Source organism: Oncorhynchus clarkii, chromosome 33 (assembly GCF_045791955.1).
Source record: "Oncorhynchus clarkii lewisi isolate Uvic-CL-2024 chromosome 33, UVic_Ocla_1.0, whole genome shotgun sequence".
NCBI classification, from domain to species: domain Eukaryota; kingdom Metazoa; phylum Chordata; class Actinopteri; order Salmoniformes; family Salmonidae; genus Oncorhynchus; species Oncorhynchus clarkii.
In genome coordinates, this window is record NC_092179.1 from 19,941,827 (window position 1) to 19,954,521 (window position 12,695).

Below are 12,695 nucleotides of genomic sequence, written 5' to 3' on the forward strand. Positions count from 1 at the left end.
GCTACAGACCTCTCTGTTAGTCGAGAGAGAGAGACCGGTGTGGCTCCACCACAAGCTACTGAATGAGGCCACTTCCATTTCTGAAGAAAGTCTCTACATCTCTCCTCATCTCACCACCCTCTCTACACACACAAACACAAACTCACTCACCCGGCAGCTATCTCTCGTCCTCTTTAAGATCTACCCTAATAATTATGTCTACCAGCTTACTTAATTCCCTGCACTGCCTTGTAGTACTGAAAAAATCAATGGTTCAAAGTGCTTTGAAAAATACTACAAACAGAACCAAGCACTGTCAAAATGATGCAACATATGACAGTCTACTACAGATATACATTGAGTGTATAAAACATTAAGGACACATTCTTGATATTGAGTTGCACCCCCTTTGCCCTCAGAACAGCCTCAATTCATCGGGGCATGGACTCTACAAGCTGTCGAAAGCGTTCCACAGGGATACTGGGCCACAGTTGTGTCAGGTTGGCTGGATGTCCTTTGAATGGTAGACCATTAATGATACACATGGGAAACTGTTGAGCGTGAAGAAAATCCCCAGCGTTGCAGTTCTTGACACAAACCGGTGTGCCTGGCACCTACTACCATACCCAGTTCAAAGGCACTTAAATATTTGGTCTTTTGCCCATTTACCCAAGGCAGATATACACAATCCATGTCTCAATTGTCTCAAGGCTTAAAAATCCTTCTTTAACCGGTCTGCTCCCCTTCATCTACATTGATTGAAGTGGATTTAGCTTTCACCTGGATACAGCTGGTCATTCTATGTCATGGAAAAAGCAGGCGTTCTTAATGTTTTGTACACTGTTTTATAAAAATCCGTTATCCCGTTCCTTGTCCAACAGGCTCTCTCTCTCTGTACAAGGAATATGTATATGTCATCCATTAAAATGGGAGACAGGAGCCACCTTTTCTCCTGGGTAAGTACCTCCCCACAATTACAGAGGTCCAACAAACTGCCTCATAAAGCATTAGTGTGATGTTGATATCGCACAGGCTTATAAAAATGCTGCCACCACATTAATTAATGGAAGCATTTGTGCATGGGGGTAACATCAGGGGAGGGATCCAGATTGCATGGTGACATCTCATTTAAAATGGTGCCTAGGAGCGCCACAGACTAGTACGTCAACATCGCGGTCATTAGACAGTGACAAGCCGTACATCATTATGAGGTGTTTTTACTAGCAGAGGAAACGTCTGTTAGAAAACGTGGGATAATGGCAGAGCTATTTCATTTTGTCGCCATTTCATTTTCCGTCCCCAGACGTTTTCATCCGGGAACGAAGCGGCATACTGACATGACAGGAAAGATGCTCTCGATGCTACGACCACTGCCAGATGTAAGCACTCTGACGATGGATTTCAATATGTGAGTTGGAGTTTGAAGTAGAGGTTGCAGCTATAAAAACGTGTCCTGTGGAGCGCTGTGGCTATTTTAATATTTACCCGACTTTTCTTCTCATCAATCAGGGCAATGCATACTGACAACTGAACGGTGTTTCCAAACAGAGCACGACAAACCCTCAGTCTTTCACAAGGAGATGTGTGTTTTGGTCCAGTGTCCCTCTGTTTCCTTCCTCCAGCCAGCCTCTCTACTGTACGGTATGCCGGTGTTATAATAGCAGCTGAAGAGGGTGAGAGACACCCTAAGGCAAAATATACAGTTGGAGCGAGAATCCAATAAACACGGTCACATGAACGTATGAATCATAACAGATACCGTCATTGAGGCTAAAGATGGAACAAAGAAGCCACAGACTCACAGGGGATATACTGAACATACATCTACTGTGTAACCCTATGGCCGGGCCTGTAACCCTACGGCCGGGCCTGTAACCCTACGGCCGGGCCTGTAACCCTACGGACGGGCCTGTAACCCTACGGCCGGGCCTGTAACCCTGCGGCCGGGCCTGTAACCCTACGGCCGGGCCTGTAACCCTACGGCCGGGCCTGTAACCCTACGGCCGGGCCTGTAACCCTACGGACGGGCCTGTAACCCTACGGCCGGGCCTGTAACCCTGCGGCCGGGCCTGTAACCCTACGGCCGGGCCTGTAACCCTGCGGCCGGGCCTGTAACCCTACGGCCGGGCCTGTAACCCTACGGACGGGTCTGTAACCCTTATATCAATTCTAAGAAAATACATTTAAAACGTTCCAAGAGCAGATCATAAAAAAACTCCTTTTTGGTAGTATTATGTGATTTCAGACACATTATTATGGTATTATAAGACCCGACAACCCCTTTTAAGTTAGTGTTTGCCTGTGTGATCAAATCACAGCCAATACAGTCTGTGTGCTTTGTTTGTCTCTAAAACCATGTGGATTTACAGTCGGTATCGGCCAGCACCTCCTGTGAACAAAGTCCTCTTTTCTTCCAGTGAAACCTCAAGAGAAGCAGGGGGAACTTGTGACTACAATTACTGACACACTTTCTGCCAGTGAGATAATCTCTACTTTAATAGGAATTATTAAGCAAGCCATTATTTGCTCATATCGCTGGGAAACGAACAACCAATGAACACACTAGACCCAAAATGTCAGCGCAATTCCTTTCCATTTCACTGCTTCTCACTGTATTCCAAGTTGTGTTTTTATTGCCATGGGACGACTATGGATGACTGCATTTACATTACAGTTCTTTAGCAGACGCTCTTATCCAGAGCGACTTACAGGAGCAATTAGGGTTAAGTGTCTTGCTCAAGGGCACAGACAGATTTTTCACCTAGTCGGCTCGGGGATTCGAACCAGGGGCCTTTCAGTTACTGGCCCAACGCTCTTAGCAGCTAGGCTAACTGCCGCCCTTGAAACTAATTTTGTGTAGCAGCTCACCTTCAATGAGATGAGTATTGCAAAAGATTATATATAAATATGAATACCACAACCAAAGGGTTCTTTATCTTAATCTTCAACCAAACAGAGAACATGCAACCTGCTCACTTTGTGAAATGTTGATGGGTCTTTATTTTCACATCATGAAAGGAAGATAAATAACTAAAATATGTTTTTATTGGTGATGGTCTTTTTGATTTCACCTATGTTCTTAATTACATTATTAACTGGGTGGTTCGAGTCCTGAATGCTGATTGGTTGACAGCCGTGGTATATCAGACCATATACCACAGGTATGACAAAACATGTATATTTACTGCTCTAATTACACTGGTAACCAGTTTATAATAGCAATAAGGCACCTTGGGGGTTTGTGGTATATGACCAATATTCCACGGCTAAGGGTTGTATCCAGGCACTCCGCTTTGCATCGTGCATAAGAACAGCCCTTAGCCGTGGTATATTGGCCATGTACCACACCCTCCCCAGGCTTTATTGGTTAAAAATAGAAATTGGACTATACTGTATGGTATGTGCAATGAATATACAACATTTCTCATCTCTGAAGTGGCCTTGATGGACCCCCCCCCCCCCCCCCCACCCACACTCCTAGTTGTAACCTAGCTGTATCACATGGTCCAGAACATTGTGCTCAACACACATGGAAGGAATTGGCTCCTATGCGGTACAATACCTGTGGCATAGCGGAGCTAAGAAAATGTGCACAGTTGTGTTCTATCAATTTCTATGCGTTTTACCTCAGAATAGAATTGGACCATACAGTATGGGCATTGTACACACAACCACTGTCATCTCCAATAGCCATGAAGGACCTTCATGTTACTGTATGCTTAACATACATTAAGAAGGAAGAGTGTCCTGGGTGGAACGGTATGTTACCTGTGGCAGGGCGGAGCTGAGCTGGCGCTGCAGTGAGTCCCGGTCGTAGATAACGTCCTCCAGGTGCTGCTGGGACATCCCCAGGCTCTCCTGGGTCTCCCTCAGAGTGTCCAACAGGCGGTCTCTCTCATCCAGCATGTTGACCATCAGCTGCTCAAAGTGGGAGTCTGGGTCCGAGGCGCTGCTCTGAGAGCCCCGCTGAGCCGTGTCCTCGCTGATGGTGGGCATCACCTCGCACATCATCACGCCCTGGGTGGGGGAAAGGGGGTCAAAGGTTAGCCAAGTCAGAGGGTGATGCTCAGTGGTTGTTCTATGTGAGGTAGGGCAAGGTTAAAGGAGTTATATTGCGATGTTGTTACAGGAAAACCTCTTGGGTCTTACAACAGTCTAATGATCAAGTCATAAACCTGTACATAAAACTGATGTGTTACGTGATGATTAGGTGATTCATTCTGTGTTTCAGTCATACAAAATACAAAGATCTCGACCAGAAATAGAGATGATGTAGTCCTACACTTTCAGAGCTGCAGCACCGTGAGCCGCCATCTCATCTAGAGGCAGCATGAACCCTGTGTTTCCTGTGTTTACAAAGCCTTGATTGGTGTCACCTTCCATCAGACTCAAAGACACCAGGGACATGACGTGAGGGATGACAGAGGAGAGTGTCTCCACTGTAGGGGGCCAGACGGCTTAGAGAGCTCTGGTCCTCAGTGACCTCCTGCTTAGTGCAGGGAGATTCTCCTGGCAAGGACATGTGTGTGTGTGTGTGTGTGTGTGTGTGTGTGTGTGTGTGTGTGTGTGTGTGTGAGTGTGAGTGTGAGTGTGTGAGAGTGAGTGTGAGTGTGTGAGAGTGAGTGTGAGTGTGTGAGAGAGAGAGAGAGAGAGAGAGAGAGAGAGAGAGAGAGAGAGAGAGAGAGAGAGAGAGAGAGAGAGAGAGAGAGAGAGACACACACTTGGAGCATGGCTCCACATCTCTCCAGTGTTTCAAGGCTGTGTCAACGTCTTGGGAGGCTGGCCATTCGTTCTGCCCTAGTTTTAACACTCATACTATTTCATGGGCCAGCCTGTGTCTGGTTGCATAATGCAGCAGATCTAAACTATTGTGAATATCTGAAGCTATAGCATTCCTAGGAGGTTTTGGCTGATCTTTGCCTTCCACCTCCACCGGTCTGTACCTTGCCAGCTGTGTCCACAACCTCACAGAAGCAGATGTTGACCTATGACAACGCAGCTCTTTAACCATCCCCATTACTCACCACATTAATGCACGCATGGAACAACCCTACATATCTAAAACACGCATTCACACTGTCCTCTTGTCCAACATTCCATCACTTCAGCAGAGACGTGAACCACAGACACTACAAATGTGATGTCACAGAGACACAGACCAATAGACAGACCCATGGTCAATCCCCTTGCCATCAAGGTCTGTCTCTCAGCAGCCTCTCCTAGCAGGAGTTTGGGGTCTCAGCGCAGGCCCCGGCACACAGCCAGCCTCCCACCGCCTCCCGTTCAGACACCATCCGTTACCATTTAAACCTGAGAGACCAGACTAGACTAGAGAGCTGGAGTCCGTGATGATCATACGGTCCAGCTGTATAGTAAAACCTTCTGTTCCAAACACAGGTTGTGTACAGTGGAGGACCTAACTACAGATGGGGTTCATGTCTTTAAACAGGAAGAGAAGAAACAATTGTAGCAATCATGAGTGTCGCACACTGTTACCACACAATAATAACTCGGAATTTAATGACACCAATTAGACTTGATTACAGCTCATTCAGTCTTAGTGTCTCAGCAACACAGAAACAAGTCCCCATCTCAACCTCAAAGAAAACACAAAAATTCCACCAATGCATTTTCCCATTTCTCTAACTATGTTAAAGCAGATTTCGGGTTGGCTCCTTGGAAAACCACATTTCTCCCATAATGCCAGGGTGCCACTGCATATTGTCGCTACGCAATAGCACGCTTATATAAGCTGTGAATTTTACCAAGTACAGTGGCAGGCGGGTGGGCAGGGGAGCAGGCGGGCAGGCAGGGGGGCAGGGAGAGAGGTTTGAGTTAGTGTGTGTTGGCTTATGAACTCCCCCATGGCTTCTTAAACTAACATAGAACACACAGTGAACATTGTTTAGTGTCTCAGGCAGATTGTGTGGTGGACTGCTTCTTATTGCCATGCACCGTAGTGTGAGCGTGATGCAGTTGGTTTAAAATACACCCAGGACAGAGCTAACAGCTCATTAGCTTTCATGTCACCATCTCTGGGGCATAATCACACGAAACAGACAGAAATGTGTGTACTGCTGTGTGTAGCATAGTGATACAATCAGAGGCCTACAACCTAGTCTGACCATATCTGTATATTACACTATCATGGGCCAGATATTAGGCTGTTATCAATATGTTGTCAATAAAAACAACTCTATAGCCAATTCAATCCTTTATTTTGACCTTTATGTCAGAATAACCGCACGCAATAACGAGACAAACCAGAACAAATGGATGTGGAGTCCATAAATGCAGTACAGAAAACGAGGCAGGTTAAGTCGATAGAAAGTATATCAAACAAAATAAGACCAGCGCGACCGCTTCAGCGCCCATTTCTAACTACACCATAAAACCACTAAAACGCAAGGACAAGGATGAAATGGAATGATATCAAATCAGAGAGAGGGGATGAGACGCTCAATAGAACACATTCTGCACCACAGAGGCGGCGGGGAGGTGGGAGGAACGTGCACTGGCAGGATCAATGGGTCTTGCTCCCTGTGCCATATGCCAATTAATGAATTATTCAGAGGGATTGGAGGGCTGGGTTCCCTTCCCAATCAGTGAATGATAGAGGCCTCTAGTGAACGAAAGTCAGTTTAAGCATGGGCAGCGCCACTGAGGGATTCCACCATTTTAAAGAGATCAAAGTAGCCAACTGGGTGGGGATTCTTATGGGTTGTAGCCTCAACGTCGCAGCCCATGCTGTCACAGATGCCATAATGCCTCAAAAGGAGTCCTCTATCTATCTCTATGGGTGCCTCACACCCAATAGTCAAAGCCTCCCTGAAACCTTGTGGTGACAGCAGCCATAACACATAGATCCTCATGAGATTATACTGTATCAACAACTGTAGGATTCTACATTCTCTTTATGGAGGAGTAAGATTGGAACCGTCCTTGGGAGTATCACTGTACTGTATATTAATATCTTAGATATTTAATTGAATATTTACTGACTATGGAGGTCAGAAAGCACATAGAAAATCTTCACAAATGAAAAGTCATGAGAAATATTACAGCACAGCAGGTGGCTAAACATCCACATTGGAACTGGGACCGAGGCACTTACAAATGTTTGACCCAATGGTCCTGCACTAACCACTCCACAAATCAGCAAGTTCCCTCTAACTTCCTGAATGTCTTGACTTAATCTAATTAATGGGAACAATTCACTGTGTAGATATTAGATAAGGAGCTACACAACAGCAGCATAAGGGCCTGGTCCAGAGTGATACAACAGGAACATGGAAAGATGTGTAGAGAGGGATGAAAGAAATCAAACGAAGCCTACACATCAGGGTGAAATCACATCAGAGACACTTATCAGTAATATTAGAATGCTCTAATTTGAATGATTTGGTTCTGACACTCGTCAAAAATAAGATATCTTATTAACAGGTTATGACACGTTTTTTTAAATATGTCAATAATTTGACTCTGTCAGTAATTTCCTATGAACCACCTCTGTAACTACGTTATAGAGGGCATGCTTAAAACCACATGTTGATGAGTCACATTAAACACCACACCTACAAAACTGCAACACATTTTGAAGGTGTGAAATATTAGTCCAGATCAATTGTTTCCATTCTTCACCACTTGACAAAGAGGTGGAGAGCTATTGTGTGACTTACATCAGCACAACATGCACTCGACCAAGGGTTCCCATTTTGATGTGACCGCATATTGATATCCAAACATTCGCGACCCCACCATGTAGAAGAGATGTAAATCACAGGCCAATGTTTACTTTTTTAACTGAGGCTATGACAGTCTATTACAAATCAGTCTGACTGTACTTTTGACAGTATTTCAGTCTGAAGGAAGTCTGGTTTGAAGTGACAAATGCATCAGAAAGGTTGTTGTGTATTTGATGAGCTTGTACCTTTTATAAGGGCACAAGGCAAGACCCAGATGCAGACACGGGAGGCAGATGGTTTGAGTCTTTGATATTTGTTGTATCCAAAAGGGGTAGGCAAGAGAATGGTCGTGGACAGGCAAAAGGTCAAAACCAGTTCAGAGTCCAGGAGGTACAGTGTGGCTGGCAGGCTTGAGGTCAGGCAGAATGGTCAGGCAGGCGGGTACAGAGTCCAGAAAACAGGCAAGGGTCAAAACCGGGAGGACTAGTAAAAGAGAATAAAAAAAGGCAGGAGCATGGGAAAAACACGCTGGTTGACTTGGAACATACAAGACAAACTGGCACAGAGAGACAGGAAACAGGGTTATATACATCAGGGATAACAAGCAACACCGGGAGGGGGTGGAGACAATAAAAAGGACAGGTGAAACTGATCAGGATGTGACACCTTTCCTCTGTATAGTGTTTTATGTATTTTTGTGACATTTTGTACAATGTTCCATCCAATGTTTTGGCTACTGAGAATATTTGAGGTATTGTGAAGGGGAACTTCAACGTTGTGAGAATGTTGTGCAACTTCCAGCGCGTGTTTACAGTGAACACTGAGGCTGTATCCATACAGTTTTAGACATTAGCCAATAGGCTATTGTGACTATTTGAGCATAATGTAGGCCTACCAACAAAACCAATGGAGTGAATCCCACAACATTTTCACATGGAAATAGCTTTGGATTTATATTATATAGCCTACAGTAGGCTATATGTGGTGTTCAATGCAGCCCTACATTACATGGGACTTTTAAAAACGTTTTTACATTTTGGTATTGAAATTATTATTTTTTGTTTTACTTGGTCTCTAACACCATGGGCCAAATAGCTACATGTAAATTGCATTGTATTGTATGATGCAAGAAACCACTTGACAAAATAAAAAAAATATTATTATTACCATACAGAGAATTAGAAAATGTAGGCTTCCCTCTGCCTATTGGCTTATTTGCATATTCAAGCCTGTCTGAAAATACAACACTGCCCCTTTAATTAAGACCTAACTTTTCAAAGACAGCTTGAAATGTAGCCTACACGTTTTGTGCTTTTGCTGACCTATACTTATCTATAACTGGGATGATAACTCGCTAACTAGCAAAGAATATCAACAAATGTGCACAGGCGCGGCTCCGCGCGCTGATCTGAAAGCGCATTGACTCGCGAGAGATTGAAAGACATTATGCTCTGTTGCGCTCTGGCTCTGCCTACAACAAAATCACAGACTCAATCTTGCAAATTTAGATTTGTTTTAGATTGTTGCATTGAAAAATGTGCCGATATATATATATTTCATTTTTTATTTGTACCTTTATTTAACTAGGCAAGTCAGTTAAGAAAAATTCTTATTGACAATGACCGCCTACCTGGCCAAATGGGGCCAATTGTGCGCCGCCGAGGTGCCTTATCACTATTATAAACTGGCTACCAAGTAATTAGAGCAGTGCTATACGGTCTGATTTACCAGGGCTGTCAGCCAATCAGCATTCAGGGCACGAACCCCCCAGTTTACAATGTTGATTTGACCACAGAAAAAATGTTGATGTATATAGTCCAAAGTAATGGGGCAAACTCAGTGAAGTTCAATCTCTTGTGTCTCTCCACGGTCAGGCATTTCTTCTGCGCAGCAGTCCTGGAGGAAGTGTGCGCAGCTTAGACGGTACATTGGTGCAGACTAAAGGCAAATCTACTTTTAAATAATGTCCATGTTTGATTTCTTGGCATGTGCCTAGGCCCAATGCGCAGCAGTGGAATGCTTTGGTGATCTTAAGTGTATCGGAAAAACTATTAACTCACACTCACTCATTCTCACTTTGGCACCCATAGCACTTGGACAGGTGGAAACAGATGACACAGCAGTTTTGTGAATGGGAGAAGACAGATAATTCCCATTCATATGACAGCCTATACCCGCAAATACACTTCAGACAACAATACTGTTGGCTGCCAAAAAGACAGCTATTCAACCCCTTCCAACGCAATCACTGCAACAGAACCCTAGTCTCTTGAGAAGCAGGTTCACAGAACATTAGCATGGTTGATGATGGAAGATCCCTCACATTTAAACAATACTCAATCCACTGCAAGTCTATGACCTCTCCATATGTTTAATGAGTCAGAAATTCACACGGCAAGGAGTGCCTGGTTTCCTGACATGAAATCAATTTAATCTGACCATGCCACTGAGCTCACTACATTGTGGGTGTAATATAACCCAATGTAGATACAAATGTAGGGCAAAGGACCTGTGAGTGGCTGATTCATTGAGTAAAGCCTCACGTCTCCCCCCGCCCCACTGACTCTCACAACTAGTGAATGGGCTGCCGACTGGGGTGGGGTGGGGATGAGAAGGGGGGATTGAGTGTTGAGTTTCACCCAGCACGCTGTCATTAAGGAGCAGGAGGGAGTGGGCAGAGGAGGAGTTTACGTGTGTGTGTGTGTGTGTGTGTGTGTGTGTGTGTGTGTGTGTGTGTGTGTGTGTGTGTGTGTGTGTGTGTGTGTGTGTGTGTGTGTGTGCAAACCAGCGTTGCCTGAGCACGGCCTCACCTATACCCCAACCCCCTACAGCGGGGTTATGCAAACAATCAATCGATTGCGATGAATAAGAACACAGATAGAACTGGGCCAAAAAGACAATGAAGGCCAGATCTGATTTGCAGCCGGTCGCCAGGGTCAGTCTGACATCGTTTCAATGGCAAAACCGGGCATTTTATGCTACCTTTACTTTGGCGTCTGGCAATCATGTAAATTGGGCAATAAAAAATGCCATTAAATCATGATTTTATAGGCATAAAGGCCGCTCTCTCTCTCTCTGCCTGCTACTACAGATAGCCCTCTGCATGATCCCATGTAGCAATAAGCGCTGTTCTCTCACCAGACATATTAAGCACAGTGTATTGGCATGAAGGAGGTACATTAGAGGGAAATCAACTCAGTTGTATACTCATTAAGGTGAAATGATTATATTGCTATATCACTGGTCTACATTAGACGTGCACATGGATCCAGTAGGATGTGCACCCAAAGGAGCATCAGAGAACATGAGCAGAGCATCTGTAATAATGGTATGGCTTGTACATGTGGTTTCACTTGTCATTTTCTACATTGACATCACAGTGACAAAGAGCATCATGATATAACATAATTGAATGAGATGTTAATGTGTTATAATTACTGAGTCCAGCGCATATATGTGATTTAATTAGGTATTCATCCATCCATCTATGTATGTATGTATGTATGTATGTATGTATGTATGTATGTATGTATGTATGTATGTATGTATGTATGTATGTATGTATGTATGTATGTATGTATGTATGTATGTATGTATGTATGTGTGTGTGTGTAAATATATATATATATAGTGTGTAGCAGAAGGAATCTGAATGCTCAATCTTCACTCATTCCTCAGATGTGAATAGTATTCACTGCTAATGTAGAAGAGGGGCACATATTCTACTCATGACAGCCCAGTGTTCTATTCCTCAGAAACACATGACATGCGCCGGAAAAGTGAGCTAATCTCATTTTTGCACAGTAACATTGTTTTCCATGCTCTTTAATGATAATTGGGGAGAATCCTTGGCCATTTTTAAGTGCATTACATCATGCATGCTTCTCCATCCCGCCCCCTTTAACTATCTCTTTCGCTACACTCTGACAGTGTCCGGATTTTCTGTAGCCCTCCACTATACTATAGGCATTGGTTACATGCTATTGCATATGTAGGCTATGGGCACGTCCGTTCATATTTAGTAGGCTACTCCAGCATCTTACACATCATTAAGGAAGTTGAGGATGAGAGGTTGCCTATTTCTAAATCACCTTGAGCGCGCTCTCTGTGCAAAACAGCAGGTCCGTGGGGTGCAATCCTAATCTCGACAAGCAAATGGTAAAACAATCAATGACATTCTATTCGCCGACAACAGTTTCCATACTTACGTTTTTTTTCCTTTAGGCTACTGTACGTAGGCTACTTCAATGGATACGACAACTGCGGTCTCTGCGAGCTAACGAAATCGCACAGCTGGGACCATTAGCGGCCAATCCAGTCCTAGGATGAAGCTTCAATGGCAAAACGCAGCGACAAGAAATCTTCGATGAAAGGTGCGGCTGTATAAACCGCTGGCATTTTCAAAAACTTGAAATTGCCCTGTTCCGTGGTGACATTTGGTTCTCCAGATATACCCATTGGTAATAATATGGCACGTTACAAATTCCTGATGCGAGAAGAAGAGTCGGTAAAGACCATTGTTTCAGCTGGCGGAGGGGAGGTGTGCTGTATCTTAAAGTTGCAGTTGTTCAATTCTCTGCTCACCAGAATATGGTCACGATACATGGAATTTGTGATATCAATTATATATTTTTTTCTTGGGTGAAAAATTTGACACAAGTTGTATTTAAAAGTAGAATAGCCTCATGCGTAATGGCCAGCCTAATGCTGTGCATTCTAATGCTAAATTTGCAACATGACTGTATGATATGGAATCCATATTGTGTTAACATTACATATATAAATATCCCCTTTAAAAATACAGTCATCATATTGTCACAGCCTAATGTTATGTCATTTAACATGTATTTTTATTAGTCCAGTTAGCCTATTGAAAACACACATCACAGTTTTACAATCGGATCGATGCATTCACAAAAAAATATATTCCCTCCACTTCCCTGCGATCTCACCTCGCCCTTTCACAGAGATGGTTTCTGCCACGTTTCTGGAATAAATTGTGTAGTAAATTGTGTAGTAAGCCTGTGCTTC

The 12,695-nt window shown here is 43.9% G+C and overlaps 1 protein-coding gene across 1 annotated transcript in view; it reads right to left on the bottom strand.

The window, feature by feature from the left end:
• The window catches only part of LOC139392774 (liprin-alpha-2-like), a 235,585-nt gene extending 231,595 nt beyond the window's left edge, over positions 1–3,990 (bottom strand). The window contains 1 exon segment of the mRNA XM_071141021.1: positions 3,748–3,990. Coding sequence (XP_070997122.1) covers positions 3,748–3,990 — 243 coding nt within the window.
• Between the last annotated feature and the right edge of the window lie 8,705 nt (positions 3,991–12,695).